Genomic DNA, 26,141 nt, shown 5'->3' with positions numbered 1-26,141 from the left:
GTTCCTTATGGCAGAGTGTCTTTTGATATTAGGATATGAGGTTAAGGTTAAGTCTTCAACCTGCAAATAACTCATAAGCAAATTAGTCAATAATGGCTGTGTGATAATTGGGTAGGATTGAATTTGAATTAAGGGACTTCTGGGTGAGGACTTTTCTCTGGATTTGATACTAAATTGAGTATGGATTTTGAGAAAAAGGATAGGTTTCCATCATGAGCAATTGTTTGTGAATGATCATGTTTTTTGTGAAATGAGGAACTTAAGAAGGATCAGACAAGGACAGGAATCAAATTAAACTCAAGATCACTGTTATGCATGTGGGAAGTAGATTTAAATGTTCTTTGCTGAAGATACAAGTGTAACCAATAAGTAGATATTTAAAGCCCTTAAGATATGAGGGACTATCATTTAAGAGAGTAGATGTTAGCTAGAAAAATGTCTGATGCATTTCAACATCAGAGGTTGAGAGAGGAAGGGAAAGAAGCAGCCAGTTATGTCTGATCTGAATGTTAAGACCGAATGATTGCATACCTTTAATCCCAGCACTCTGAGAGGCAGAGACAGAAGGACCTTTGTGAATACAAAGCCAGCCTGGTCTACATAGCTAGTGCCAGGACATCCGGGACCTTATCTGAAAACAAACAAACAAACAAAATGAATGAATGGTTGACCAAAAGAAAATAACTGATTGTTCAAAGTCAGACTGAATAAGAAGACTGAACACTGCCTACTCTGTTAATCCAGTAAAGATCACTGACCTAAAATTTTTAGTCAAATGTGCAAGCATTATTTTCTGTCAGCACGGTTATCTCCCTAAAGTGGGTTTTGAGGAAATGGCCTCAAACACAGGAGAAGGTGGGGTTTATATCAACCCTCAAAACTGTACAGCTAGGATTTTTTTTTTTCAAGGATTAGGAGCTTTCCAGAGAAATTTTGGTTATATAGGAATTGGCTGAACATTTCAAAATTATTTGACAGTACATCTTATCAGGGTGGAGGTCAAGATATAAGGTATGGAACATGTCAAATTCCACAAAATGGGTTAAGACATGGTCATATTTAAATTTTATAAAAACGGGAATGAATTTCTTTGCTCTTGTAATAAGATAGTTTCTAATCTTAGGATGGAGTCAGGCTGGTCCATCACCTGCACTTCATAAAACAGTCTGTGCTGACCTTTATGAAGTGTGTTAGTTTAAGTAAAGACACAGAGGTAAGAGTGGGTTAGAGAGAAAATGCTCCAGACATTAAAGTTAGATGCTAACTTCACCGAACTGTAACTAAAATTACCAATGCCTGAATTTAATGAGTCACAGAGGCCAAAAGATTGAAACAACTCAAATGTTCATCAACAAATAATGGAAACAAAAAGTACTATATACATACTATGTACATACTTTGCCATAAAAAGTAAGGAACCACTGATAGATGCTACAGCATGGATGAAGCTTGAAAACATTACACTAAGTGGAATAAACTAGACACAATGGTATTAGGATGGCAAGTTGGCCTAGCAGTATTAGTGCTTGCTAGCAAGCTTGATGATGAGTTTGATCTCAAGACTCACATGGTAGAAAGATAGAACTGACACCCTCAAATTGTCTTCCATATGTATGTCACAGCATGCACACACACACATTCTCACACACACACACATTCACACACACACAATGTAATAAATTTTTAAGGACAAATACTTTATAAATTGGCCTGAACCCCACAAAGATCTGTCTCTGCCTCCCAAGTGCTGGGATTAAAGGCATGTGCCACTATAGCTGAATGGTTTTGCTCTTCAAAAGTAGCTATAAGAAAATACATAGAGACAGAAAAACAGAGAACCAGGCTCTAGGGGAGTAGAAGGGGTTTAGCTACAAACACCAGATTTTAAGGGGATTTTAGCTAATACTTCTTGGTTAGTGTTAGTCCATGATCAGTAGCCTCAGTGCTTTATACCACCAATGGCAGTTGATGGGGGAGTGTACAGTTGAACAACCTGCTTACTTCAAGGTGGTCAAGAAACAGAAGGGAAAAAAGGGCCAGTGACCTAACTTGTTCCACTAGGCCCAGATTCATAAAGCTTTCTCCACTGCTCTGTAGTACCACAGGCTGGGAATCCGGGCTTCAATACATGGTCCGTTAAGGGACTTTAAACATCCCAACTGAAACTAAGCCTAGAGACACATTCCCTTAATCCCAGCTGCTTCCCAGGCTGAGACAATGAGATAGCAATTTTAGGACTTTCCTCTACTAGAATGAATTTGAGCAGCCTGGGCATGTTAGTGTGAGATCCTACCTCCAAAGGAAGAAAAGGAGTCCTGAAGATGCACCTTAGTAGTCCAGTGCCAGCCTAGCACACACAACACCCTGGGCTTAATCCCTAGTGCTGGAAACTGTGTATCCAGCTGTAACAGGAGGGATAAGGCTATTTTAGCTCACTAGGGTGCTCTATTAGGGTGCACCTGATTATTTTTTATTCTGTTGTTTGGATGCCTTGCCTGCTGTTCACTTCCTTTGAACATGCCAATGGACAGTAAGGTCCATCAGTAGTCTTTTGGGTTATCTAGAATGATGGGGAGCTCCTGTACCAGAGACTCAGGAGGCAGAGGCAAGTGGATCTCTGTGAATTCAAGAGCAGCCTAATCTACAGAGCAAGTTCCAGGACAGCCAGGGCTATGTAGAGAAACTAGAAAAATAAAACAATGAATTATAGAGGCCATCTGGATGTTATGGATGTTACTCAGTTGGAGAGGGCTTGGCCTAGCATACAAAAGACTCAGGATTCACTCTACAGCATTATTTAAACCAGGTGTAGTGGTGTACACTGTAATCTCAGCAGGGGCAAACTGCTGTGGAAAATAAACTTTCCCCAGAATACTTTTAAGAACTTTCAAACCAGAAATGCTTCTTAAGACTTTGGTGTATTTCTTCTTCCAGTGATGACAGCATGGGCTATCAATATCCATTCACTCTTCGAGTTGTACAGAAAGATGGAAACTCCTGTGCCTGGTGCCCGTGGTATAGGTAAAGTCGCCTTCTATAAAAGCAATCTCTGTAGACTCAGTTTCAAACATAATACTTTTCTTGTAAGAATTGTGAATAATGATAAATTTGAGAATTGTCCATCGCTTCTTTGTGAAATCCAGATTACAAATTTGTTTTCCAAGCATGTAATTTTACAGATTTCATTCCACCCCAAAGTCATAACCCATGATAAACATTTTCATTCTAAACTTTCTTTTTTCTTTTGTCTTTATGGTTTTTCAAGACAGGGTTTCTCTGTGTAGCCTTGGCTGTTCTGGACTCAATTTATAGACTAGGCTGGCCTTGAACTCATAGAGATCCAGCTGCTTCTGCCTCCCAGAGTGCTGGGATTACAGGCATGCACCACTGTGCCTGGCTACTTTTGTCATTTTGAAATAATCTTATTTGTGTTGCCCAGGGTGATCTCTGAATTCGTGGCTTAAGTGATCCTCCTCAGCCTCCTGAGTACCGTGACTGCACTCATGCACACATTTTTATTATTAGTCCAAGTGTTCTTTCTGAGCTAGAAGAACATAATCTGTTTACTAGCCTTGCTGGTTATGGTTCCTGGGGTTTTACAAGTGTTTGGTGGGTCATTGTTGTACAGCAGGGGCAGTATCTGATAGGGAACTATACTAGACATGACAGCAAGCAAAGCGTAATAGCCACTAGAGCCATGACTGTCTGTCCTTGCACCTGCCTTCATAAATTTGTATACATATTTACTTAAGGTGCTAGTTTACAAAGACATAAGCCTTGTTATTCACTCACTCATCTTACAGCACTATGGAAATGAAGTTAGAATTTCTTTCAAGTCAGTTTATGTCAAATAGCAGCTTGTTTCTGCATCATTTCACTCGCCATGAAACTCGTATCTTTCTGTATGTTGACAACTGTTAAATGCTTTTAGAAAACCAAAGACTTGAAGTTATAAACATGATTCTTGAAACTATTAACTTATATTACTCTATTTATCAGATTCTGAAGTTAGAATTTGACATTATGAAGGCAAGAGAAGTATGAAAGAGTATTTTTAATTCATTATTGTTTATCCCCCTGTGAATGCTTTCCCCTTTTAGATTTTGCAGAGGCTGTAAAATTGACTGTGGAGAAGACAGAGCTTTCATTGGAAATGCCTGTATTGCTGTGGACTGGGACCCTACAGCCCTTCACCTTCGCTATCAGACATCACAGGAAAGAGTGAGTGCTGAGTTGGGGTGACAGAGCTGCCATAAGGTTGTGAGTTTTATATGGGAAGTGTTCCCAGTTTAACTGTGTCATAACAATATCATATCATATTATAACATAAAATCAGAAAAATCATTAGTGCCATTCTCTGTGGCACTTGATATACTGGCATGTCTGTCTAGCTTTCATGCCGCAATTTCTAGATTGTTTTGGGACATTAAATATTAATAACAAATCTTGGAACTAAGCAGTGTAATTAAGAAGTTATAGGGGGTGCTGGAGAGATGGCTCAGAGGTTAAGAGCACTGTCTGCTCTTCCAGAGGTCCTGAGTTCAAGTTCCATCATCCACATAGTGGCTCACAACCATCTATAATGAGATCTGGCGCCCTCTTCTGGCATGTACATACAGGCAGGACACTATGTATAATAAATCTTTAAAAAAAAAAAAAAAAAGGAGTTTTTGATCTAAGCCATTCTGATGGCTGTAAGGTAAAATCTCAGGGTCATTTTGATTTCCATTTCCCCGATGACTAAGCATTACTTTAAGTGTTTCTCTGCCATTCGATATTCCTCTATTGAGAGTTCTCTGTTTAGCTCTGTACCCCATTTTTTAATTGGATCACTTGATTTGTCGCTTTTTAACTTCTTCAGTTCTTTATATACTCTGGATATTAGCCCGCTGTCAGATGTAGGGTTGGTGAAGCTCCTTTCCCAGTCTGTCGGCTGTTGTTTTGTTCTGATGACAGTGTCCTTTGCTTTATAGCTTTTCAGTTTCATGAGGTCCTGTTTATTGATTATTGATCTTAGAGCCTGTGCTGTTGGTGTTCTGTTCAGGAAGTTGTCTCTTGTGCCAGTGAGTTCAAGGCTCTTCCTCACTTACATGCTGGAGAGGATGTGGAGAAAGGGGAACCCTCTGTAAACTAGTACAACCACTCTGGAAAACAGTCTGGCGCTTTCTCAGACAGTCAGGAATAGCGCTTCCTCAAGATCCAGCTATACCACTCCTAGGCATATATCCAAAAGATGCTCAAGTACACAACAAGGACATTTGCTCAACCATGTTCATAGCAGCTTTATTTGTAATAGCCAGAACCTAAAAACAACCCAGATGACCCTCAATGGAGGAATGGATACCAAAATTGTGGTACATTTATATGATGGAATACTAAAAGATCATCCTGAGTAAGGTATTCCAGAAGCAAAAAGACACACATGGTATATATAAGTGGATATTAGACATATAATATAGGACAAACATACTAAAATCTGTACACATAAGGAAGCTGGGCAAGAAGGAGGACCCTGGGTAAGATGATCAATCCTTACTCAGATAGGCAAACAGGACGGACATCGGAAGAGGAAAAAACAGGGAACAGGACAGGAGTCTACCACAGAGGGCCTCTGAAAAACTCTACCCAGCAGGGTATCAAAGCAGATGCTGAGATTCTTAGCCAAACTTTTGGCAGAGTGCAGGGAATCTTATGAAAGTAGGGGGAGATGAAAGACCTGGAGGGGACAGGAACTCCACAGGGAGAGCAACAGAACCAAAAAAATCTGGGCATGGGGATCTTTTCTGAGACTGATGCTCCAACCAAGGACCATGCATGGAAATAACCTAGAACCCCTGCACAGATGTAGCTCATGGCAGCTCAGTGTCTAAGAGGGTTCCCTAGTAATGGGAACAGGGACTGTCTTTGACATGACCTCAGTGGCTGGCTCTTTGATCACCTCACCCTGGTAGGGAGCAGCCTTGCCAGGCCACAGATGAAGACAATGCAGCCAGTCCTGATGAGGCCTGATAGGCTAGGGTCAGAAGGAAGGGGAGGAAGACCTCCCCTATCAGTGGACTGGGGGAGGGGTATGGGAGGAGATGAGGGAGGGAGGGTGAGATTGGGAGGGAATAAGGGAGGAGGCTATAGCTAGGATACAAAGTGAATAAACTAATTAATAAAAAATTCAAATTAAAAAAAAAAAAGAAGACGTTAATAGGGGCCCAGGTGCCATTGCGCCTGGAATCTCAGTGCTCAGGGAGAAAGAGGCAGGAAGGTCTCTGTGAGTTCAAGGCCAGCCTGGTCTACAAAGCAAATCCAGAACAGCCACGCTTACCCAGAGAAACCCTGTCTTGGAGAAAAAATGTCACAGGGGTACAAAGAAATGGCTCAAAAATAATTAGGAACACCTCTACTCTTGGAGAGGACCTGGGTTTGGTTCCCAGCACCACATGCCAGCTTATAATAGGAGTCTGCAACTCCTGTTTCAGAGGATCTTGTGACTTCCAAGGGCACTGCATGCATACAGTACATAGGCCTATTATGCAGACCAAAACCAGTATATGTAAAAATTTCTGAGACAGGGTTTCTCTGTGTAGCCTTGGCTGTTCTGAACTGGCTGTGTAGACCAGGCTGGCCTTGAGCTCACAGAGATCCACCTGCCTCTCTTCTTCACCAAGTACTGGAATCATAGGTGTATGCCACTATGCCCAGCTAAATCTTTTTGTTGTTGTTGTTGTTGTTGTTTTGTTTTATTATGTATCAATGATGGTTGTGAGCCACCATGTGGTTGCTGGGGATTGAACTCAGGACCTCTGGGAAGGCAACCAATGTTCTTAACCTGAGTCATCTCTCCAGTTCCCCCCCCCCTTTTTTTTTAATTAAGATTTTTAAAGGAAGTTTTAATGACTAGAGAGATGGCTCAGCAATTAAGAGTATTTGCAGCTCTCACAGAGAACCTGGGTTCCATTCCAGCACACACATCAGCTGGTTTACAACCACTTGTAATACCAGCTCCAATGGATCTGATGCTCACTTATGGCCTCATTTATGCAGATACTCAACAGAGAAACACACATAGCACATAAATAAAGCAGTTTAAATTTTGTTTTGTTTTGTTTTGTTTTTTTTGAGAAAGGGTTTCTCAATGTACTAGCCCTGGCTTTTCTACTTTATAGATCAGGCTGGCCTCAAGCTCACAGAGATCTGCCTGCCTTTACCTCCTGAGTGCTGAAATTAAAAGTATGCACCATCACACTTGGCTAGGAATTTTTAAAATTAATCTTTTTTTTAGAATTTGTTAGGTAATGCACATCTGTAACTCTACCACTCAGGATAAGGCATGTGTAGGGCTCTAAATTAAATTTACAGAATCTAAAAGAAAAGGAAATACCAGAAATAACTTAATGGAGAAGTTGTTAGCATTTTAAAATGATGCCCACATGTGCACACCAAATCTTATATGAAAGAGTTTATGCAAGGGAAGGGAAGCAGAAGAGAGTTAGGACCTAAGTGGTCATGAGGGCAGAGAAAGAGACGGAGATGGGGGAAGGGGGTACCCCAACAGAAAAAGAGGAAAGAGCAAGAGAAGAGGAGGGATCCTTTTATCCCTGGCAGCAACGAATGATGACATCACAGGTGCCCAAGCAACCCGGGAGTGGGCTAGTGTATCAACTTGTGAACTTTAAATAAGTTAATAATAATAACTGACTAATGTCTTTTTGTTTTCGTTACATTTACTCATTATTTCATGGTGGGGCATATGTATGTAGTTGTCAGAGAACAACTTGAGAGACTAGCTCCCTCCTGCCATGTGAGTTCAGGATCAAACTCAGGTCTTCTGACTTATCCTCTGAACCATCTCACCAGCTTTACTTTTCTAACTTTTTATGTTGTTGAGGAATGGGAGAATTAACTAATTCATGGCCTACTATCCTGTTTGGATTCTCAATTATAACACCATAAACCCAGGTCTTTTTAGCCAAGAATAGATGTACTATGGACTCTTTTTGGTTCGGTTTGGGTTTTGTTTTGTTTTTCAAGATAAGCGTTCTCTGTAGCCCTGGCTATCCAACAATTTGCTCTGTAGAGGAGACTGGCCTTGAACTTAGAGATTTGCCTGCCTCTGCTTTCTGAGTACTGGGATTAAAAGGTTGTGCCACCTCTATCTGGCATACTGTAGCCTCTTGCCAAACAAACAAACAAACAAACAAACAAAAAAGATTACTAGGCCCAGCTGGTCATAATAGTACAACCCTGTCATCCTAGCACTAGATTGAAGCAAGAGGATCAGGAGTTCAAAGCCTGGATTAAATACACTGCAAGTTCAAGGCCATCCAAGGTTGCATAAGATCTTGTCTGAAAACAGGGGCAGAGGAAGAAAGAGAATACTAGGCTAAAAACTAAAGAAACTCTGAAAAGGTATTATAGATCATGCTCACTGTAACAAGGCATTTCAAAAACTTTAGCCATGCATTCTTTAAAGAAGGAAAATTTCAGCAATGGGTTGACTTACAAGTCTTAGCACAAATTATAATAAGACTGGGGTCTCACAGCTCAGGAGTTCAAGATCGCACCCTTCCCAGAAACTCCCTCAGACCAAGACTGTTGTAAAAGCAAGAGGTTTAATTTAACCATTGCGCAATGGGGTCACCCCTGCTGGTCAGCAAAGAGTGGCACCGGGAGACAAAGGCCTTTAGGTTTTTAAAAGAAAAATTGCAGGAAATTTGAAGTTGCAGTCTTGGCAATTTAGGATTGGATGAGGAAGCTATAAAGTAAGATAATTGGTTAGTCTTAGGTGCTCAAGCTTGGCCAGTCCTGCCAAGTGTGGATGCAGCTGCAATTGAAGGTGGGGGTAGTCAGCTCATCCTTTGGCTGGAGGTCAGGAGCTACTCAGAAGAAGGGTTGAGGCCGTCTGGGTTCGTTGCTAAGAAACACTATCTTGAAGACAAGGGTCCGGTCGTTCTTTTTGCTGAGTGAAGGTTGCTTGCTTGCTTTCTTTATATCTGTCCTCACAGATAGGGTCACATTCCTCCGTTCTCTGGAAAGGTACTAAGAGGCTTTAGCTTAACCTGAACCTAAAACTCAAAACTATAGGCTTTAGAAGACATACAGGTTACAAAGTTAGTCTGACCCTTTCACGACATTATCCTAACAAGGCAATCTCTATCAAAGATAGGAGATTATTTAGCTCTCTATATCTCTTCCCCTTTTTAACCAGCCTGTTGTGCAATCTGAGAGGTTCTGGAGGACCATCACTTACCAGAAGAGCCTGCATGTAACCTGTGATTCTCACTCCACTTCCACTTTCAGTGACATATCACAGAGGGAACTCCAGAGCTATTGAGATGTCTTACTGGGGAATGGAAACATGACTAATCTGGGCTCTTACTAAATGTAGTTCCTGCCCCTGCTTAGAGGGTCATGCCTAGAGCTTGGTACACAATTGAGGTTATTACTCATTTGAATTATGTTTTTAGTTCTGTGATTCCCATCTAGTTTTCCTTGGGAAATAGTACTCTGTTCACTATATAGCATTCTTTTTAAATAGTAAATAATTAGAAATGTATTTACTCCGAATTAGAAGTATGGTTAAATAAAGTGTGATGAATTCATTATATAAATTATTATGTAGTCACTGAAAATAATGAATATTGATTTTTTTTTACTACATAGCAAAATAAAGTTTTTAATTTTGTAAAAAAGTTTTAATATTTTTATTCATTGATAATTTCTCAGATGTATAAAATGTATTTTGAGTATATCCACCCTCAACTCCCCTCTTTAAAGCTCCTACAGCAGGTCTCTCTTTGTGCTCCTGGTGCTTATGGAGTCCAGAAGAAGTTCCTTGGAACTGGAGTTACAGATAATTGTGAGCTACTGTGTGGGGCAGTCAGTGCTCTCACCTGTTGAGCCATCTCTCCAGCCCCACCTTTTAAATTTTTAGAGAGTGTGTGTATACAAGTTCTTGTGCATTCCATGGAATGTGGCGGTCAGAGGATAAAACCTATGAATTGGTTCTTCTACCTTATGGGTTCTGCACAGATTGTCAGATTGGGCAGCAAGTGCTTTTACCCACTGAGCCATCTCACCAACCTAAGATAGCAAGTTTTATGGGTGAGGTTTTGTGTATTTTTGTTGTTTGTTTAACATCAGGTGATATTTTTGTCTGATTGGTTGGCTGCTTTTTTGAGAGAGTTTTGCTGTGTAGTCCTGGGTGTCCTGAAATTCACTTTGTAGACCAGGTTGGCCTCGGACTCAGAGATCCACCTGCCTCTGCCTCACAGTGCTGGTTTTAAAGTCATGTGCCACGACACCTGGCAAATAGATGCAGGTTTGGAACCTACACCCCAGACTCCACTGAGGATCATTCAGACTTTTTAACACCCATTGGAAGGGGCCGAGGATATAACTCAGTTTGTAGAGTGCTTGCCTAGTATATATGTATGTAGCCCCACCTTTGACTCCTAGCACTACATACCAGGCATGGTAGCAGATGTCTATAATCCCTGCACCATGGAGACTAAGACAGAAAAATCATGAGTCCAAGGCCAACCTGGACTATAAAGACCTTGTCTCAAAAATGAAAAGGGTAAAAGAAAATCTGTCAGGTTTTTTTTGTTTTTGTTTTTCTGAGATAAACTGTCTCTATGTAGCCCCAGCGGTCCTGGAACTCATTATGTAGACCAAGCTGAACTCTCAAGAGTTCTGCCTGCCTCTGCCAAGTGGTGGGATTGAAGGCCTACACCACAGGCCCTGTCAGTATCTTGATGGTGGTTTCCTTTTGTTAAGGGTATAGGGCCGATGGGCGGTGGTGGTGCACACCTTTATTCAGGAGGCAAAGGCAGGCAGATCTCTGTGAGCTACACAGAAAAACCCTGTCTCGAAAAACAAACAAAAGGATATAGGGCCATGAGATGGCTCAGCAGATAAGGGCACTGTTGTATTTGTTATATCAATAGTAAATATTAATATCTTCTACTAAAGCTGTGGTTAAATCTAAACAGCTGTATAACCAAATCACCACAGAGAGACTAGGATTTATTTAATTAACTTAGAACACAATGCTGGGCTATAGTTATTCCATCCTAAATCTCCAAGCCCACATAGTTTCCTACCACTTAGATTTCAGTGATATCTTAGGTCTGGTTCAGTTCATTTCTCCAAGTCGTTACAAGATCTTTCCTCCAGCTTCTCTCCTCTTCCCCTCTTACTCCTTCCTCTCCTCCGGCTCTTCCCCTCTCCCTCCTACTCCTTCCTCTCCTGCTTTCTTCCTCTTCTCCCACTCTGAACCAGGATGTTCACCCTATCCTTTCCATTGCTCAGCATTGAGGCTGGTTGTTTTAATTGACAAAGTAGAGAACAAATGGTGGCATGTTTACACAAACTTGAGATAGGTGATGCTTAGAATAAGTATCACAATGTAATGTCTGGGTTGAAACCAAAGAGTGGGGGAGAAAAATCAGTATTTGAATGAACAAGGATAAGGTGTATACATTCCAAAAGAACATTCTACCAACAGGGCACTTAACAGTCAAGCCTGACACCCAAGTTCAATCCTCAGAACCCACAGGGTAGGAAGAACAACTGATTCCCACAGATTGTCCTCTGGCTGCCACACATACTGTTGCACATACACATTCGTACACATACTACCAAAAAAGCAAATAAATAAAGCAAGAAGATTTGTTTTAAAAGAATATGAAAGACCAGGCATAGTTCTGCACACTTTTAATCTTAAAATTAGGGAAGCAGAGACAGGCAGATATCTGAATTCAAGACCGTTTTGATCTGTATAGAAAGTTCCAGGCTTTAGCGTGTGTGTGTGTGTGTGTGTGTGTGTGTGTGTGTGTGTGTGTCTGTTACACATACAAGGTTGTAAAGATGGCTCAGTGGTTAAGAGCATTTACCAGGTGGCTTACAACCATCTGTAAATCCAACTCTAGGAGATACAACACACTGTCCTGGACTCTGGGCACCTATACTCATATGTGCACATTACTCTACACAAACATATACATAATTAAAAATAAAAGCAAAAGTATATAAAAGATTTCTACCTTTTTACAATTTTGAAAAGGGTATTTATAAACAATACATTATTTGGATAGTAGTAGAGGATCTAATTGTGGACCCCAAGAGGTAAAAGAAGTCTTTATCATTAAAGGAAATTGTATTGATGAATTTCAAAAAATGTGTTTATCACTCTTTCAGTCCCCACCTACCTATATAGCTCATAGTAGTAAAAATAGTATATCATAGCATAGATAGAAATTTTCACTAGCTATGAAAAGAGATGCCTTAGCCGGATGTGGTGGCAGATGCCTGTAATCCCAGCACTCAGGAAGCACAGGCAGACGAATGGATCTCTGAGAGTTCGAGGCCAGCCTGATCTACAAAGCAAGTCCAGGACAGCCAAGGCTACACAAAGAAACCCTGTCTCAAAAAAAAAAAAAAGAAAGAAAAGGAAAAAAGAGAAAGGAAGGAAGGAAAGAAGGAAGGAAGGAAGGAAAAGAGAGGCCACTATGTTTTTATATACTTCTGTTCATGCAAAGCTGATGGTCCTGATATAGGGGTGTTTTGTATGTATAAAAATCATGTTGGGGACCAGAGATCAACCTCAGGTCTAATTCCTCAGGAGCTGTCTACTTTGGTTTTATTTTGTCTGTTTTATTTGAAACAAAGTCTCTCATTTATTGGTCTGAAATTCACCAGTTAGGGAGCTGTCTACTTTGGTTTTATTTTGTCTGTTTTATTTGAAACAAAGTCTCTCATTTATTGATCTGAAATTCACCAGTTAGGCTAGGCTAGTTGGCCATGGATCCCAAAGGTCTTTCTGCCTTCCCAGCACTGAGTTTACAAGCACACACTACCAAACTCAGTTTTTGTTTGTCCTCTAGGGAATTGAACCCAAGTTCTCATGTGAACACGTGGCCAGCACTTTTTAGACTGAGCTGTCTCCCCAGCCTGCTGTAGTCTTTGTTTTGTTGAGGCCTGATCTCACTATGTCACCCAGGCTGGTCTTCATGTAGTGATTCTCCTTCCTTAGCCTCCTGAGTGCTAGGATTACAAGTGTGTACACCCACCCAAGTTTCCTTAGCATATCCACTTTTCCTTAAGGTGAGAGAGGTAACCACAGTAGCACATGCTCACAATACCAGTACTCAAGAAGTTAAAACAGGAAGATGAGGAATTTGAGGCCGCTTGGCTACCTACGGTGGTCAGTGCCAGCCTGAGCTATATAGCAAGACCCTGTCACAGAGAAACAGAAATAGACCGAAAGACTGTTAGTGCTTTATTACTATCAATTCTGTTTTTAGAGCCAGTGACTAACAAAATTTCTTTTTTATTATAAAAACATACTTTCCCCCTGAGCTTCTCTTAAATCAAGTTCTTTAGACCAGATGGTGATCCATAGATAAAACTTTCATTGCCCGATGAACTCCAACCTTGATAGTTCATTGGCATGTTTGATAGCCTGTGACTCACCTGTCTCTTTCTGTAGGGAAAAAGTCTCACCTGAAAACCTGCAGTAAATCAAATGACCTAAGTTGTGCCAATTCATAATCCAAGCAGCCCAGTGTTTCCAAGAGTTTCAGAAAACCTAACATAGGAAATTGCTTCAGGTGAAGATAAATGCTTCACTTGTGGAGGAGGGGCAGTGAGTGTGGACACTGGGATCTTTGACAAAAAGAGGCAAGCATTGTTAGATTTGTTAGTCCAGACTCTGTATAAAGTCTCAGATAACCTTCATAATTGCTGATAGCATGCCTTTCCTACCTTCTCATTCATAGTAGAGACAAGCAAGTCTTGTCTCCATGGTTCTTGATTGTTTCTTAGGTTGTAGGCAAGAGTATGAGATCTGGGGGAGAAAATCTTTGACCGTTGCTGTCTTGGTCCTTCCTTCTCTCCCTCATCCATGTCCTACTTTACTCCTTCCCACTCCCTTTATGCCATCTGTTTTTGTTTGCACTTTGGTTTTTCCTTTATGATGCTAGAGATTGAAGCCAGATCCCCAAAACACCCTAGGCAAATACTCTACTGCTGATTTACACTCCCAGCCCTTGCTCCCTCTTCTTATACTTAACTCCTTCTTGTCCCAAAGCTGATCATACTGGTTACCTGGATTTGAAAGTTTTAGCCAGAAATTAAAGATTGTATCAACAAATATATTACTCATTAAGGTTGCTCTTCATATTGTTGCCATTACAGAAAAAAGTACTTCCATTGAAGTAAGGCAACTCAGTGGTAGAGTACCTGCCTAGCATGCATGAAGGATTCCAATCCACTTTACCCTACACCCTCTGCCCCCTCCATAAAGCAGTCGTGAAACATGTTGATGCCTAGGATTCTGATAAGTCTGTTACATGTTGGTATGCAAATGAGTTGTATATTAGGGCTTTCTCATGATGAGCTTTTCTTGGTCTTTTTTTATTCCATCCAGATCTGGCATCAACATTACATATTATTTTTCCTAACTCTGTTACATATGCAGCATTTCAGTACTTCTTTCTTCCTAAAATCTAAATAGCTTACTCTTACTACTCTTTTTCTTGAAGGCTAGTTCACATTTAAACTGTCTTAACAATTTAAAATTTGTGAATAAACAGGCATTTTAACTCTTTGTTGTTGTTATTGTTTTGTCATTTTGAAGGATCCAGAAAGAAATTTCAAGAGAAACAATGGTCACCGGCTGGAGAGTAGCTTCGTTGATAGAGTGCTTACCTAGCGTGCGTAGAGCCCTGGGTTCACTCCCCAGCACAGCATAAAATTGTGTGTGTTGCCACACAGCTGTTTTCCCAGAGTTGTGCAGCATGCACGCACACCCGCTTACCCCGGAAAAAGAACCCTACATATGAAAGTAACAGTTACACCAAAGTCCAGCTTGATAAAACACTGAGGGGTTTTTGGGGGGGGAGAGAAGGGGTACTAGCAGAGGTATGGGTTAGGGATTATTTATAGAAACAGGTATTGAATTATACAGCTACATAGGGGACTAGAAAGTGGTTAAGAGCACTACTCTCTTCCAGACGACTCTGGTTGGTTCAATTCCTAGTACCTACATGGTGCCTCCAGAGGATCTGCCCTCTTCTGACTTCTGGAGCTTGCTAAACAACCTGCAGGTGGCTGGACACATGAAAAAAATCTCTCAGCATTTTGGCTAGTCTTCTCAGCCAGTTGTTGACTGTGGGGGTGGGCACTTTGAAGATATCACAGGTTTCAGCTCTGTGTGAAGTTTGTTCACCACCTGAATCTGATGAGCCTTCCCGTACACCTCCTGAAGGGACTATGTATGAGGGTGCTTTCCTGCATCTACATCTGTACACACATACATGCTTGCAGGGTCCAGAAGAGGGCACCAGATCCCCTGGACATGGAATTACAGAGAGTTACATACCATGTAGGTCCTGGAAATTGAACCCAAGTTCCTCTGGAAGAGCAGCCAGTGCTCTTAATGGCTGAGTCATCTCTTAAACTCCATGCTAAGAAAGAGTCCATTCTAGGGAGGTTGCTGTGCAAATAAAAGGGAGGATCAAAAGCTCAAGGATATCTTCAGTTACATAGTGAATTCAGGACGAGCTTGAACTACATGAGACCCTATCTCAAAAAAAAAAAAAAAGTAAGCCTGGCACAGTGGTGCATGCCTATAATCCCAGCAGTCTGGGAGGCAGAGGCAGGCAGATCTCTGTGAGTTCAAGGCCAACCTGGTCTACGAGGTGAGTCCAGGACAGCCAAGGTAATACAGAGAAACCCTGTTTTGAAAAAAAGAAAGAAAGAAAAAAAAAAAAGTCTAGTTTTATATCTGGGCATTTAATCCAGGATATTATTGGTAGGATGTTTTTTTTTGTGTGTGTGTGTATTGTGTTGCTCAAAGACTATAGTTTGGGTTGCGTTTCTCCCCACCCACAGTACAATTCTGTTTTAATCCTGTTTCCTCCTGTAGGTTGTAGAGGAGCATGAAAGTGTGGAGCAGAGTCGGCGAGCACAGGCTGAGCCCATCAACCTGGACAGCTGTCTCCGTGCCTTCACCAGTGAGGAGGAGCTGGGAGAAAATGAGATGTACTATTGCTCCAAGTGCAAAACTCACTGTTTGGCAACCAAGAAGCTAGACCTATGGAGGCTCCCTCCAATCCTGGTGCGTGAATAGCCCTGCCTGTACGAGAGGAGTCAGCTGTAAAGGAGAGAAATCATTAACAGGATTTGGAGGCTATTTTTTAGGATAAGATACTTCCTGTAGCTATGTTTAGAAACTTTTCTATCTGGGTATAGTGGCACACAGGTGTAATCCCAGAATTTGAGAGGCTACGACAAGAGTATCACAAAAAACTTAAGGCAAGCCTAGGCTAAATCATGAGTTCCAGGCCAGCCTCAACTACAAAGCAAGGCCCTGATGAAAGAGAGAGAGAGAGAGAGAGAGAGAGAGAGAGCAGAGCTCTGAGGTGGCTCAGTGGTTGACAGTGCATTTTGTTCTTACAGAGGACTTGAGTTTGGTTCCAAGCCCCAGGGAGAATCTAATACCTCTAGCCTCCTCAGGTACCTGTACTCCTGTGCACAAATACCCACAGAGATACACAAACACATGCTTACAATTAAAAACAATGATCTTTTTCTTTTAAAAAATGGATGAATGAATGAGTGAACTTTTCTGTGAAATATTTTTATGTTGAGCCTGGAGTGGTGACACACTCCTGTAATCCCAGCACTCAGGGAGGCAGAGGCAGGCGGATCTCTGTGAGTTCAAGGCCAGCCTGGTCTACAAAGAGAGTCCAGGCTACAGCCACAGCTACACAGATAAGCCCTGTCTCAATTTTAATGTTGAATAGAGAAATTAATTATTCTAAAAATATGTGCTGTATCCTGTAACTGAGCTTAGAGCCTTACAAGAGAGAAAAGTGATATAGGCCAGTAACTGTAATCTACTGCAACATGAGAAATGCTATAAATGTATTGTAACCTGGTGAATTTGAATTCCAAAAAAGAGTGAAAGCCCTTCTAGCCCCACAAAAGAGGAAGTTGTAGGCTAGCCCATACTTAGGCTGTAGGAGAGCAGCCAACTCAGGAGCTTCCATGTCCAGTGAATAGAGTTGAGTGGCTGTACATGTCTCTGTGGTGTGTGTATGAAAGCACACCAAGGCTATGTTCTCCTAGATTTGTTTGATTTTTTTCCTGCCTCTTGTTGCCCATCAGAAGAGCTTATGAAGACAGATTAACTTAAGGAAGCACTTTCTCATCATAGAGACTCAATGTCTGTAATGCAGCATTTGGGAGGGCTGTTTCTTCCAGGCCAGCCTAAGCTACAGAGGGAGACCCTGCCTCAAAAATAGAGAGAGAGAGATAATGAGAGATGTAGAGGTGGCTCAGATGAATAAAAGTACTTGCAACACAGCCTGAGAATCTCAGGTTCAGAACCCCAGAATCAGCATAAAAGCCAGACACAGGAGCTCCTCCACCAGAAGATGGGAGACTCACTGGAAACTCTTGTGCCAGCTAGCCTGATTGTGCTCAGCAGTGAAAACAGGAGAGAAAGACATTGTCCTCTGGGCTCCTTCCTTATGCAGTCCAGACAGTACAGAGGAAGGGAGGGAGAGAATGGTGTGCTGTTCTACACCTAGCAGTACTAGGATGGGGAGTTGTGTTTTGTGTATATGTGTTTGTGTGCATATGCCTCTCTTCGGGGACTCTAGCCCTACTATACAGTACTAAGCCTCAGGTACTGTCTGTGTACCTCCTCGTGCTTTCAAAACCAGTACCACCCAGGTGATACTCACGCTAGCAACCTGAGATGTAGTCGTAGTCCTCCCTGGACTGCAGCTTCTGTGTGCTGACTCTGAGGAAGTACTCTCAGATTTACAGCCCTCAGTGATGCTGCTGTCCCAATTCCTCAGCCCCAGCCAACAAGCATTAGTGTCACAGCAATGCAGAAGTTTTACTTTAGTGACCCGTAAATCAAAATATCACGCAGACATTCTTGATAGAGTCTGAACTTCCCTCTGAAACTTCACAAGTCAGGCCTCCCATCATCTGTACTAGTGCGAAGCTTCATCTTCTCTGTTAAATTATCAATGACCCTTCAAGCCCGAAGTTCCAAAATGTTTCACAATCCTCCCCAAAACACATACATGGTCACAGTAATACCCAACTCCTGGTACCAGTTTACATCTATTACTATGATGAAATACCATGACCAAAATCCATTTGGGGAGAAAGTTTATTTTTCTTATACTTCCATCACAGTCCATCATCCAGGGAAGTCGGGGCAGGAACCTGAAAAGAGGAACTCCGGAGCTGTGGAAAAGCAATGCTTACTGGCTTGCCTGTTTTCTCAGTTGGGAATCTGTCTTCCCAACTGTCTCTAAGCTTGTGTCAAGCTGTCAGAAAACTAGCCAGCACAGCACACACATTCCTGTGTGGGGGTCAGAAGGTAACCTTGTGAAGTTGAGTCTCCTGTCACCTTTATTGAGTTCTGGGGATGAAACTCAGATCATCAGGCCTTATATCAAGTCCTTTAGTCCACCACCATGCTACCTTATTTTTTGAAAACAGGTCCTCTCACCAAACGTCACCCTTTTGGCTAGGCAGAAGTCTTGTTTGTCTCTACCCCATCACTTGCTCCAGTCTCACACCATGTCCAGATTTTTACATGGGTGCTGGAGATCAGAGCTTAGGCCCCATGCTTGCATAACACACATTTTAGTGACTAAGCCATCTCCACAATCCAGTGCGAGGATTTTTTTTTTTTTTTCTTTTGAGACAGGGTCCTCCTATGTAGCTGTGGCTAGTCTGAAACTTACTGTATAGACCAGGCTGGCCTCAAACTCAGAGAAATCCACCTCCTTTTGCCTCCCTGGTGCTCAGATTAAAGGCATGCACCATCACATCCGGTTCCAGTATTAGGATATTTTTTAATTTATTTTCACTTTTTATGTATGGGTGTTTTTGCATGCACGTATGACTGTGCACCACATATGTCATGTGAAGTGCCCCCAGAGACCAGAAGAGGGCATTGGATCCTCTGAAAATGGGTTGTAGATGGGTGTTAACTGCCATGTGGGCACTGGGAGCCAAGCTTGCATCCTCTCCAAGAGCAATAAGTGCTCTTAACCTCTGAGGCATTTCTCCAGCCCCAGTACTAGGACATTTTAATAAGAATCTGGCGTGTCATCATCCTACGGTAATGTGAAAGGAAATGTAGATTTTTCTTTCCATGATCTTTATAGCTTTTTAAGGATGAATACACATGAAATTAATAACATTTATTTAACTAGCTCCAGAAATGAAAACTGAAGGAAAGGAAGACATGGGCAGGGGCAGATCCAGGACCTGGTAGGTGAGAGGGAAGGGATTTTTTTAAGTAAAAGGTCTGACTAATATTCAGTTAAATGCATAGATTTTTTTTTAATCTCAGGTTTGATGACCTTGCCAATTGCATATATGCATATCACATAAAACAAGGAATAAAAACATTTATTTAAAACATATGTTTGAGATTGTTAACAGTGTACAAATGTTACCTGTTCTTCAAAACCCTTGAATGCAATTGTTCCTACCTTTTCTTCTTCAGATTATTCACCTTAAACGATTTCAGTTTGTAAATGGACGGTGGATAAAATCACAGAAAATTGTTAAATTTCCTCGGGAAAGTTTTGACCCTAGTGCTTTTTTAGTACCAAGAGATCCAGCTCTATGCCAGCATAAACTTCTCTCACCCCAAGGGGATGACACCTCTGAGCTAAGGATTTCAGCAGGAGATGTGAAGAAAGTAGATGCCCAGACCTCAGCAGGGGAGGAGGATGTGCTCCTGAGCAAGAGCCCCTCCTCACTCAGTGCAAATATCATCAGTAGCCCAAAAGGTAAGGGGAAGGGCGCTCGTGTGTCTCCCCCACCCGCTTATTATGGTCTTGCTGTGTAGTTCCAGCTGTCTTCTGTTCTGGACCAGTATTTTGATGAAGTGAAGAAACTTATCTGCAATTATAGCTCTCTGTATTTCAGCTTTGTTATTTTTAGCACAAGATAATAGCCTGTTAATAGCATACAAAAGCCCCACTTCTAAACATAGAGCCAGACTAAACTCCTGCCCACTTACTGCCTTAAAATGGGGCTTAAATTTCCACACGTGGTGACGCTCACCTTTAATCCCAGCACTTGGGAGGCAGAGACAGGCAGATTTCTGCATTTGAGGCCAGCCTGGTCTGCAGAGTTCCAATACAACCAGAGCTACACAGAGAAATCCTATCTCAGTGAGGGGGTGGGGGATGGGTAATTTTTTTTTTTTTTTTAAGTCCCTTACAGATGTCTGCTTGGGTTTTAGTAAATTCCAGATATAATCAAATTGACAGCCAAGAAAAAAGTGTATGAATACACAGTCAACACTTTATACATACATTTAGGAAGCTATCTTCAGAGTTAGCATTTGGTATCAAACTTAGCTTATGGCATTTGGACTTACAAATCTTTCCCTTTCACAGGTTCACCTTCTTCATCAAGGAAAAGTGGAGGCAGCTGTCCCTCCAGCAAAAATAGCAGCCCTACCAGCAGCCCAAGGACTTTGGGGAGGAGCAAAGGACGGCTCCGTCTGCCTCAAATTGGCAGCAAAAACAAATTGTCCAATAGTAAGGAGAATTTGGACACCAGCAAAGAAAATGGAGCTGGGCATATTTATGAACTGGCTGACACCTTGAGCCAAGGACATGTGTTAGGAGGCAGCCAGCCTGAGCTGGTCACTCCTCTGGATCATGAGATCCCTTTGGCCAATGGATTCCTTTATGAGCATGAGGCATGTGGCAATGGCTATAGCAATGGTCAGCTTGGAAACCATAGTGAAGAAGACAGCACTGATGACCAAAGAGAAGATTCTCATAGTAAACCTATTTATAATCTATATGCAATTTCGGTAAGTGATGTATTTTGTAGATTTCAAAAAAAAAAAAAAAAAAACAGTGTAATCTGGGCATGGTAGCATATGTCTTTAATAGCACTTGGAAGGCAGAGACAAGTGGATCTCTGAGTTCAAGGTCAGCCTGGTCTCCAGAGTGAGTTCCAAGACAGCGAGGCTACACAGAGAGACCCTGTCTCAAATCAACAACAACAAAAAAGGTCAAAGTTTTCAATGGTTTGTTTACTTGTCTTCATTCATTCATCAACTAGCATTGTTTTAGAACTTGCTTACTTGCTGAGCATTAAGTTTGGTGATAGAAAAACTTAACAAAGAAAGCTTGGCCTCCTGGACAGACTACAAGCTCAGTGTGACTTAGAAGGTGACCATGTAAACCAGTAGTGGTGGCATACACCTTTAATCCTAGCACATAGAAGGCAGAGACAGGTGAATCTCTGAGTTTGAGGGCAGCCAGGGCTACACAGAGAGACCGTGTTTTGGGGGAGGGGAAAAAGATGGCCATGTATTTAGTGTAATTTGATTCAGGTTCAAATAATCCTATATTAAGTATTTTTAAGAAAATTTTTTTTTATTTTAATTTTAGTTTTTATTTTTAATTACAGTTTATTCATTTTGTATCCCCCGTGCAGCTCCCTCCCCTCTCCCCTCCCAATCCCACTCTCCTTCCCCCTTCTCCACCCATTTCCCTCCCCAAGTCCATTTATAAGGGATGTCCTCCTCTTCCTTCTGATCCTTCTGGTAGGCTATATCAGGTCTCATCAGGAGTGGCTGCATTGTCTTCCTCCGTGGCCTAGAAAGGCTGCTTCCCCTCTCAGGGGGAGGTGATCAAAGAGCAGGCCAATCAGTTCTTGTCGGAGACAGACCCTTTTCCCATTACTATGGAACCCACTTGGACAGTGAACTGCCCTGGGCTACATCTTTGGGATTCTAGATTATCTCCATGAATGGTCCTTGGTAGGAGAAAAGGGGTCTCAGAAAAGACCTCTGCAGGGGCTGCCTCTAATATGAACTAATTGGCCTGCTCTTTGATCACCTCCCCCTGAGGGGGGAGCAGCCTTACCAGGCCACAGAAGATAACAATGCAGACACTCCTGATGAGATCTGATACACTAGGATCAGAAGGAAGGAGAGGAAGACCTCCCCCATCAGCAGACTTGGGGAGGGGCATGCGTGGAGAAGGGGGAGGGAAGGTAAGATTGGGAGGGGAGGAGGGAGAGGTTTATGGGGGGGATACAAAGTGAATAAAGTGTAATTAATAAAAATTAAAAAAAAAAAAAGAAAAGACCCTTGTGCCCAGACTTTTTGGTTCTGTTGCTCTCCTTGTTTTTTCTTTCTAAATAACTGTTAGAAGGCCAGACTTAGTGACATGTGCCTCTGATTTTAGCACTTGACAATCTCAAGTTTGAGGACAACCTGGACTATATAGCAAGACACTGTCTTAAAAAAAATCACAAATAATGTGAAATAGGATTTAGATTTTGTTTTAAAAATTAGGTGATTGTAAACATTTTTTTCCTTACTACCTAGTGGTCAGTGTTCTCTTGCTCAGATCTTAGCACCATGCCTGGCTGCAGTACTGTCAGTTACTAACATATCATCACTCTCTTCTCTCTTTAGTGCCATTCAGGAATTCTGGGTGGGGGCCATTATGTCACTTACGCCAAAAACCCAAACTGCAAGTGGTACTGTTACAATGACAGCAGCTGTAAGGTAAATATTCGCAATCTTTATTTAAAGTTAGAAACAGAATGTCAACAAATTTGGGGAACAACATATTGAAATAATATCCCTGCTGCTGAGCAGGAAATTATGTGTTTGTATTGAAGGTCTCTACCATTATGCTGTTCAGTGTTAAGGAAGCAAAGGTGATGGGCAAACTGGGGACAGGCAGAAAATATGAATAATGAACAAAAAGAAGGTGCTAGTTAATGAGAAATTCAGTCTTGGGTCCTCTGTCTGTCTCCCCCATGCCCTACCCACCCATGCTGAACGTAAAACCCAGGGCAGCACATGTTACACCTTTGATGGAGGTGGAGGCAGGAGGATCAGGAGTTTAAGGTCATAGTCCTCTATCTAAATGAGTTTAAGGCCAGTCTGGGCTACATGAGACCGTGTCCACAAAAAAAAAAAACCTCTCTCTAATCCCCCCAAATATAGATAAAATATTTGTTTATTACTGTATTTATTTATTTTTATTTATTTATTACTATATTGTTGAGATTTAGAGCATTCCTTTGCCTATGATTAGAATATTTCCCCCAAAACAAAGATGGAAAATAATGAGGCTCTTATTCAGGGCAGGTGTGAGATAGTTGATTGAAGCAGTCAGAGTTAGTCTAGACTAAGTTAGAGACAGTTGGTCTTCCTGTGAAGCATTAAGAGGCAACACAGCAGTGGCTTTTTATTAAAGGCTTTTCTTGTCCCTTTAGGAACTTCACCCTGATGAAATAGATACCGACTCTGCCTACATTCTTTTCTATGAGCAACAGGGGACAGACTGTGCACAGTTTCTGCCAAAGATAGATGGCAAAAAGATGGCAGACACGAGCAGCATGGATGAAGACTTTGAATCTGATTACAAGAAGTACTGTGTATTACAGTAAAGCTACCACTCCGGCTGCTAGGTGTGCTGGTGGTTAAGGGAGGTGACTCCTTGTAGCTGGCATTTGGCAGAATCATCACTGAAAAGCAGGCTAAGTGTAGTTATTTTATCCTGTGACCTGAAGCACAAAATAAAAGTTCTGATTAAAATAGCAGTCAGCTTTAAGAATAGTAATAATTTTGTTTTGAAGGCTCTCGCAAGCTGTCTGGTAGAGAACTTTCAGGCAGATCCTAGCATTAGCCTGTAAACAAGAGGGTTTGGCACCAATCTCTTGGGACCAATTAAGAATTTAATTGTGCTTGTCCAGATAATGAACAAACTTGTAGTGAGTATAGAGTTTACCAATAATCATAACAGGAAACTAAGGATTTCCTTGGAATCAAAGTTCAAAAAAAAAAAAAATTGTCATGTTGTCTGGGGACGGATGACATGATATGCTACCTCCTTTTTCCTGAAGTTTCATTCCGTTGTATTGACAAATGGAGAAAAGCAAGATCATGCAGGGGTGCGGATGATTCTTACAGTATGGACAGTTTTTTGAACCATTTTCCTGATCTTCCTGTCTTTTTTTGCTTCTTGTTCTTGTTGAGTTTGTGTTTGAAACTGATGGGTGGCAGAAGCATGTGGTGGTTGGTCTCTCAGACTGTGTGCGCTCTGCCCAGTCCAGTGAAGTCTAGCTTCCACGGCCTCCTGTAGAGGCACACTGCTAGGTGTGAGCCACTCCAGGGTTTGCACCATGGTCCCCGTGCGAGTGCTGCGCCAAGAGCTTCCAGGAAGGTAGGCAGCTGCCAAGCCAGGCGTGCTTCCTCTCAGTGGTGGGTTTCTCTTTGTTTCTCGCTTTGCACTTTAAAAGAAAGAACACATGCAGACAGTTGTGCTTGTACTTTAATGGCTCTAAGGGCTATAAACTAACTCCATTAGAGTGTAAAATTTAAAAACAACATCCAACATCAATAGTTAATAAGCATTGTTAAAGAAACTGCTGGGTTTAGGAAGCAAATTCTAGTTTGCGTGTCTCTTCCTTACCAGCTTTTCTTTTTTCTTTCTTTCTTTTTTTTTTTTTTTTTTTTTTTTGCACTAGTCATCAAAAATTATATTTCTCTACTCACTTTTTTTCTAATTATTCAAAACTGGAAAAAAGTATAAATGTTATTTATTTCTGGCAAAATTTTTCCCTGTCTTGTGTTTTAATATATAGTCAAAGGAAAACTTCATCTTATTTTTGGTCCTTTAAAAAATTCATCAAGACTCTGGAAGTTGATCTTCATCTGCTGTCAGCTCTCCTCACCCTGCCTCCCCGATGGATAGTAAATACCAACACAGTTAGTGCTTGTGTTCAGGAGCGGAGGCCAGTGACAGCCTACGTCTCAACACAGTTGGAAAAGTTATCTTCAACAACTGCCTGGGTTGGTAGCCTTTCCAGAAGAGTGGGTGCACTTAAAAGGAAGGAGTGGCCTAAAGGAGTGATGAATGAAGTCACATAAATCGCATACTTCATAGACTCAAGGTTTTCAGTATATGAAATTGTCCATTCCTACCTGGACAAGTCCCATGAAAAGCGGAAGATTTTCAGTAATTTCCTTACAAATGTTTTAGTTGAGCAGGTAGCACACTATACTAATGTTGTTTGATCTGTGTTTGTTATATTGGTTGTAATTAATTTTTTAAATTCAAGAACTAGCAGAAAATTTATTAAATTAACTATTAACTACATTCACCTTGTAAATTTCTGTATAAAACTTGTTGACAATGCACTGACCTTAGGAAGACATTAATGTACATAGAGTGTAAATAAGATAGTGTTGATGTACTGAAATAATGAACTGTATAAAAAGTATTGGTCATTGTATATGGTGTGTACCTGTTTATCTGTAACTACTACCAAACAAATTAAATACTGCAGCTGTCCACATGTGGTTTTTCCTTGTACAAGTAAACACAAAAGTCTGTTTCTTCAGCCTTTCTTTCTGTGATCCTGTTTTAATTCTTCAATGTGCATACTGCCAATCTCATTTACACAGAGAATTTTCTACTTTAGAGAAGGTGGACACTGTTGAATAGAAGGAGGCACCTGCAGGGACCAGGTGAATTTTACTTAAATATGGCTTACATTCACAGGGTAGAAAGCTGTTATAAAATGAAAAGTCATGAGAGAGGCCGTATATTAGTTTTCATACTGATTAGGAGATAAGATAAAAACACTTTTCATTTGTATAATACCTTGAAATGGCCCTAGTTGTGGGGACAGGGGTTTGGGGCTCTAAACTAAGAAACTAGGGAAGTCCCTGGTTGCTTTTTTTTTTTTTTTTTTTTTAATTTATTTTATTGACAGTCATGGTGGCCCATACCTTTTCTTCTGGCACTAGATAGTCAGAGGCAGGTGGATCTCTGTGAGTTTAAGGCTATCCTGCTCTACAGAGTGAGTTCCAGAACAGCAAGGGCTACACAGAGAAACTCTTTCTTGACCCCCCCCCCAAATTTTTTTTTTTTAATTTTTTGTCTTTGTGTATGTGTTTGTGATTTGTAGTTGTCCAAGGGAGCTAGAAAAGGCTGTTGGCTTCCCTGGAGCTGGGGTTTATGAGCCCCTGACAGATGCTGGAAACTAAGCCCCAGTCCCTCTAAAAGAGGTATAAGTGCAGTTTTATTTTTAATTATGTGTGTATGGGT

At 41.4% G+C, this 26,141-nt stretch overlaps 1 protein-coding gene across 3 annotated transcripts in view; it reads left to right on the top strand.

Annotated features, from left to right (window-relative positions):
- Nucleotides 1-25,431, top strand: part of Usp32 (ubiquitin specific peptidase 32) — a 134,640-nt gene extending 109,209 nt beyond the window's left edge. For all 3 annotated transcript variants that reach the window (XM_055619803.1, XM_055619801.1, XM_055619800.1), the window contains 7 exons: nucleotides 2,935-3,021; nucleotides 4,101-4,221; nucleotides 15,923-16,114; nucleotides 19,541-19,829; nucleotides 20,445-20,869; nucleotides 22,490-22,582; nucleotides 23,302-25,431. In XM_055619803.1, coding sequence (XP_055475778.1) covers nucleotides 2,935-3,021; nucleotides 4,101-4,221; nucleotides 15,923-16,114; nucleotides 19,541-19,829; nucleotides 20,445-20,869; nucleotides 22,490-22,582; nucleotides 23,302-23,475 — 1,381 coding nt within the window. In that variant the 3' untranslated portion in view covers nucleotides 23,476-25,431. The remainder of the gene's footprint in view (nucleotides 1-2,934; nucleotides 3,022-4,100; nucleotides 4,222-15,922; nucleotides 16,115-19,540; nucleotides 19,830-20,444; nucleotides 20,870-22,489; nucleotides 22,583-23,301) is intronic.
- Nucleotides 25,432-26,141: the final 710 nt, after the last annotated feature.

This window comes from Psammomys obesus, unplaced genomic scaffold (assembly GCF_907164565.1).
Source record: "Psammomys obesus unplaced genomic scaffold, mPsaObe1.curated_primary_1811, whole genome shotgun sequence".
NCBI classification, from domain to species: domain Eukaryota; kingdom Metazoa; phylum Chordata; class Mammalia; order Rodentia; family Muridae; genus Psammomys; species Psammomys obesus.
Note: the sequence above shows the minus strand (reverse complement) of the source record. Positions and strands in the feature narration are given on the sequence as shown.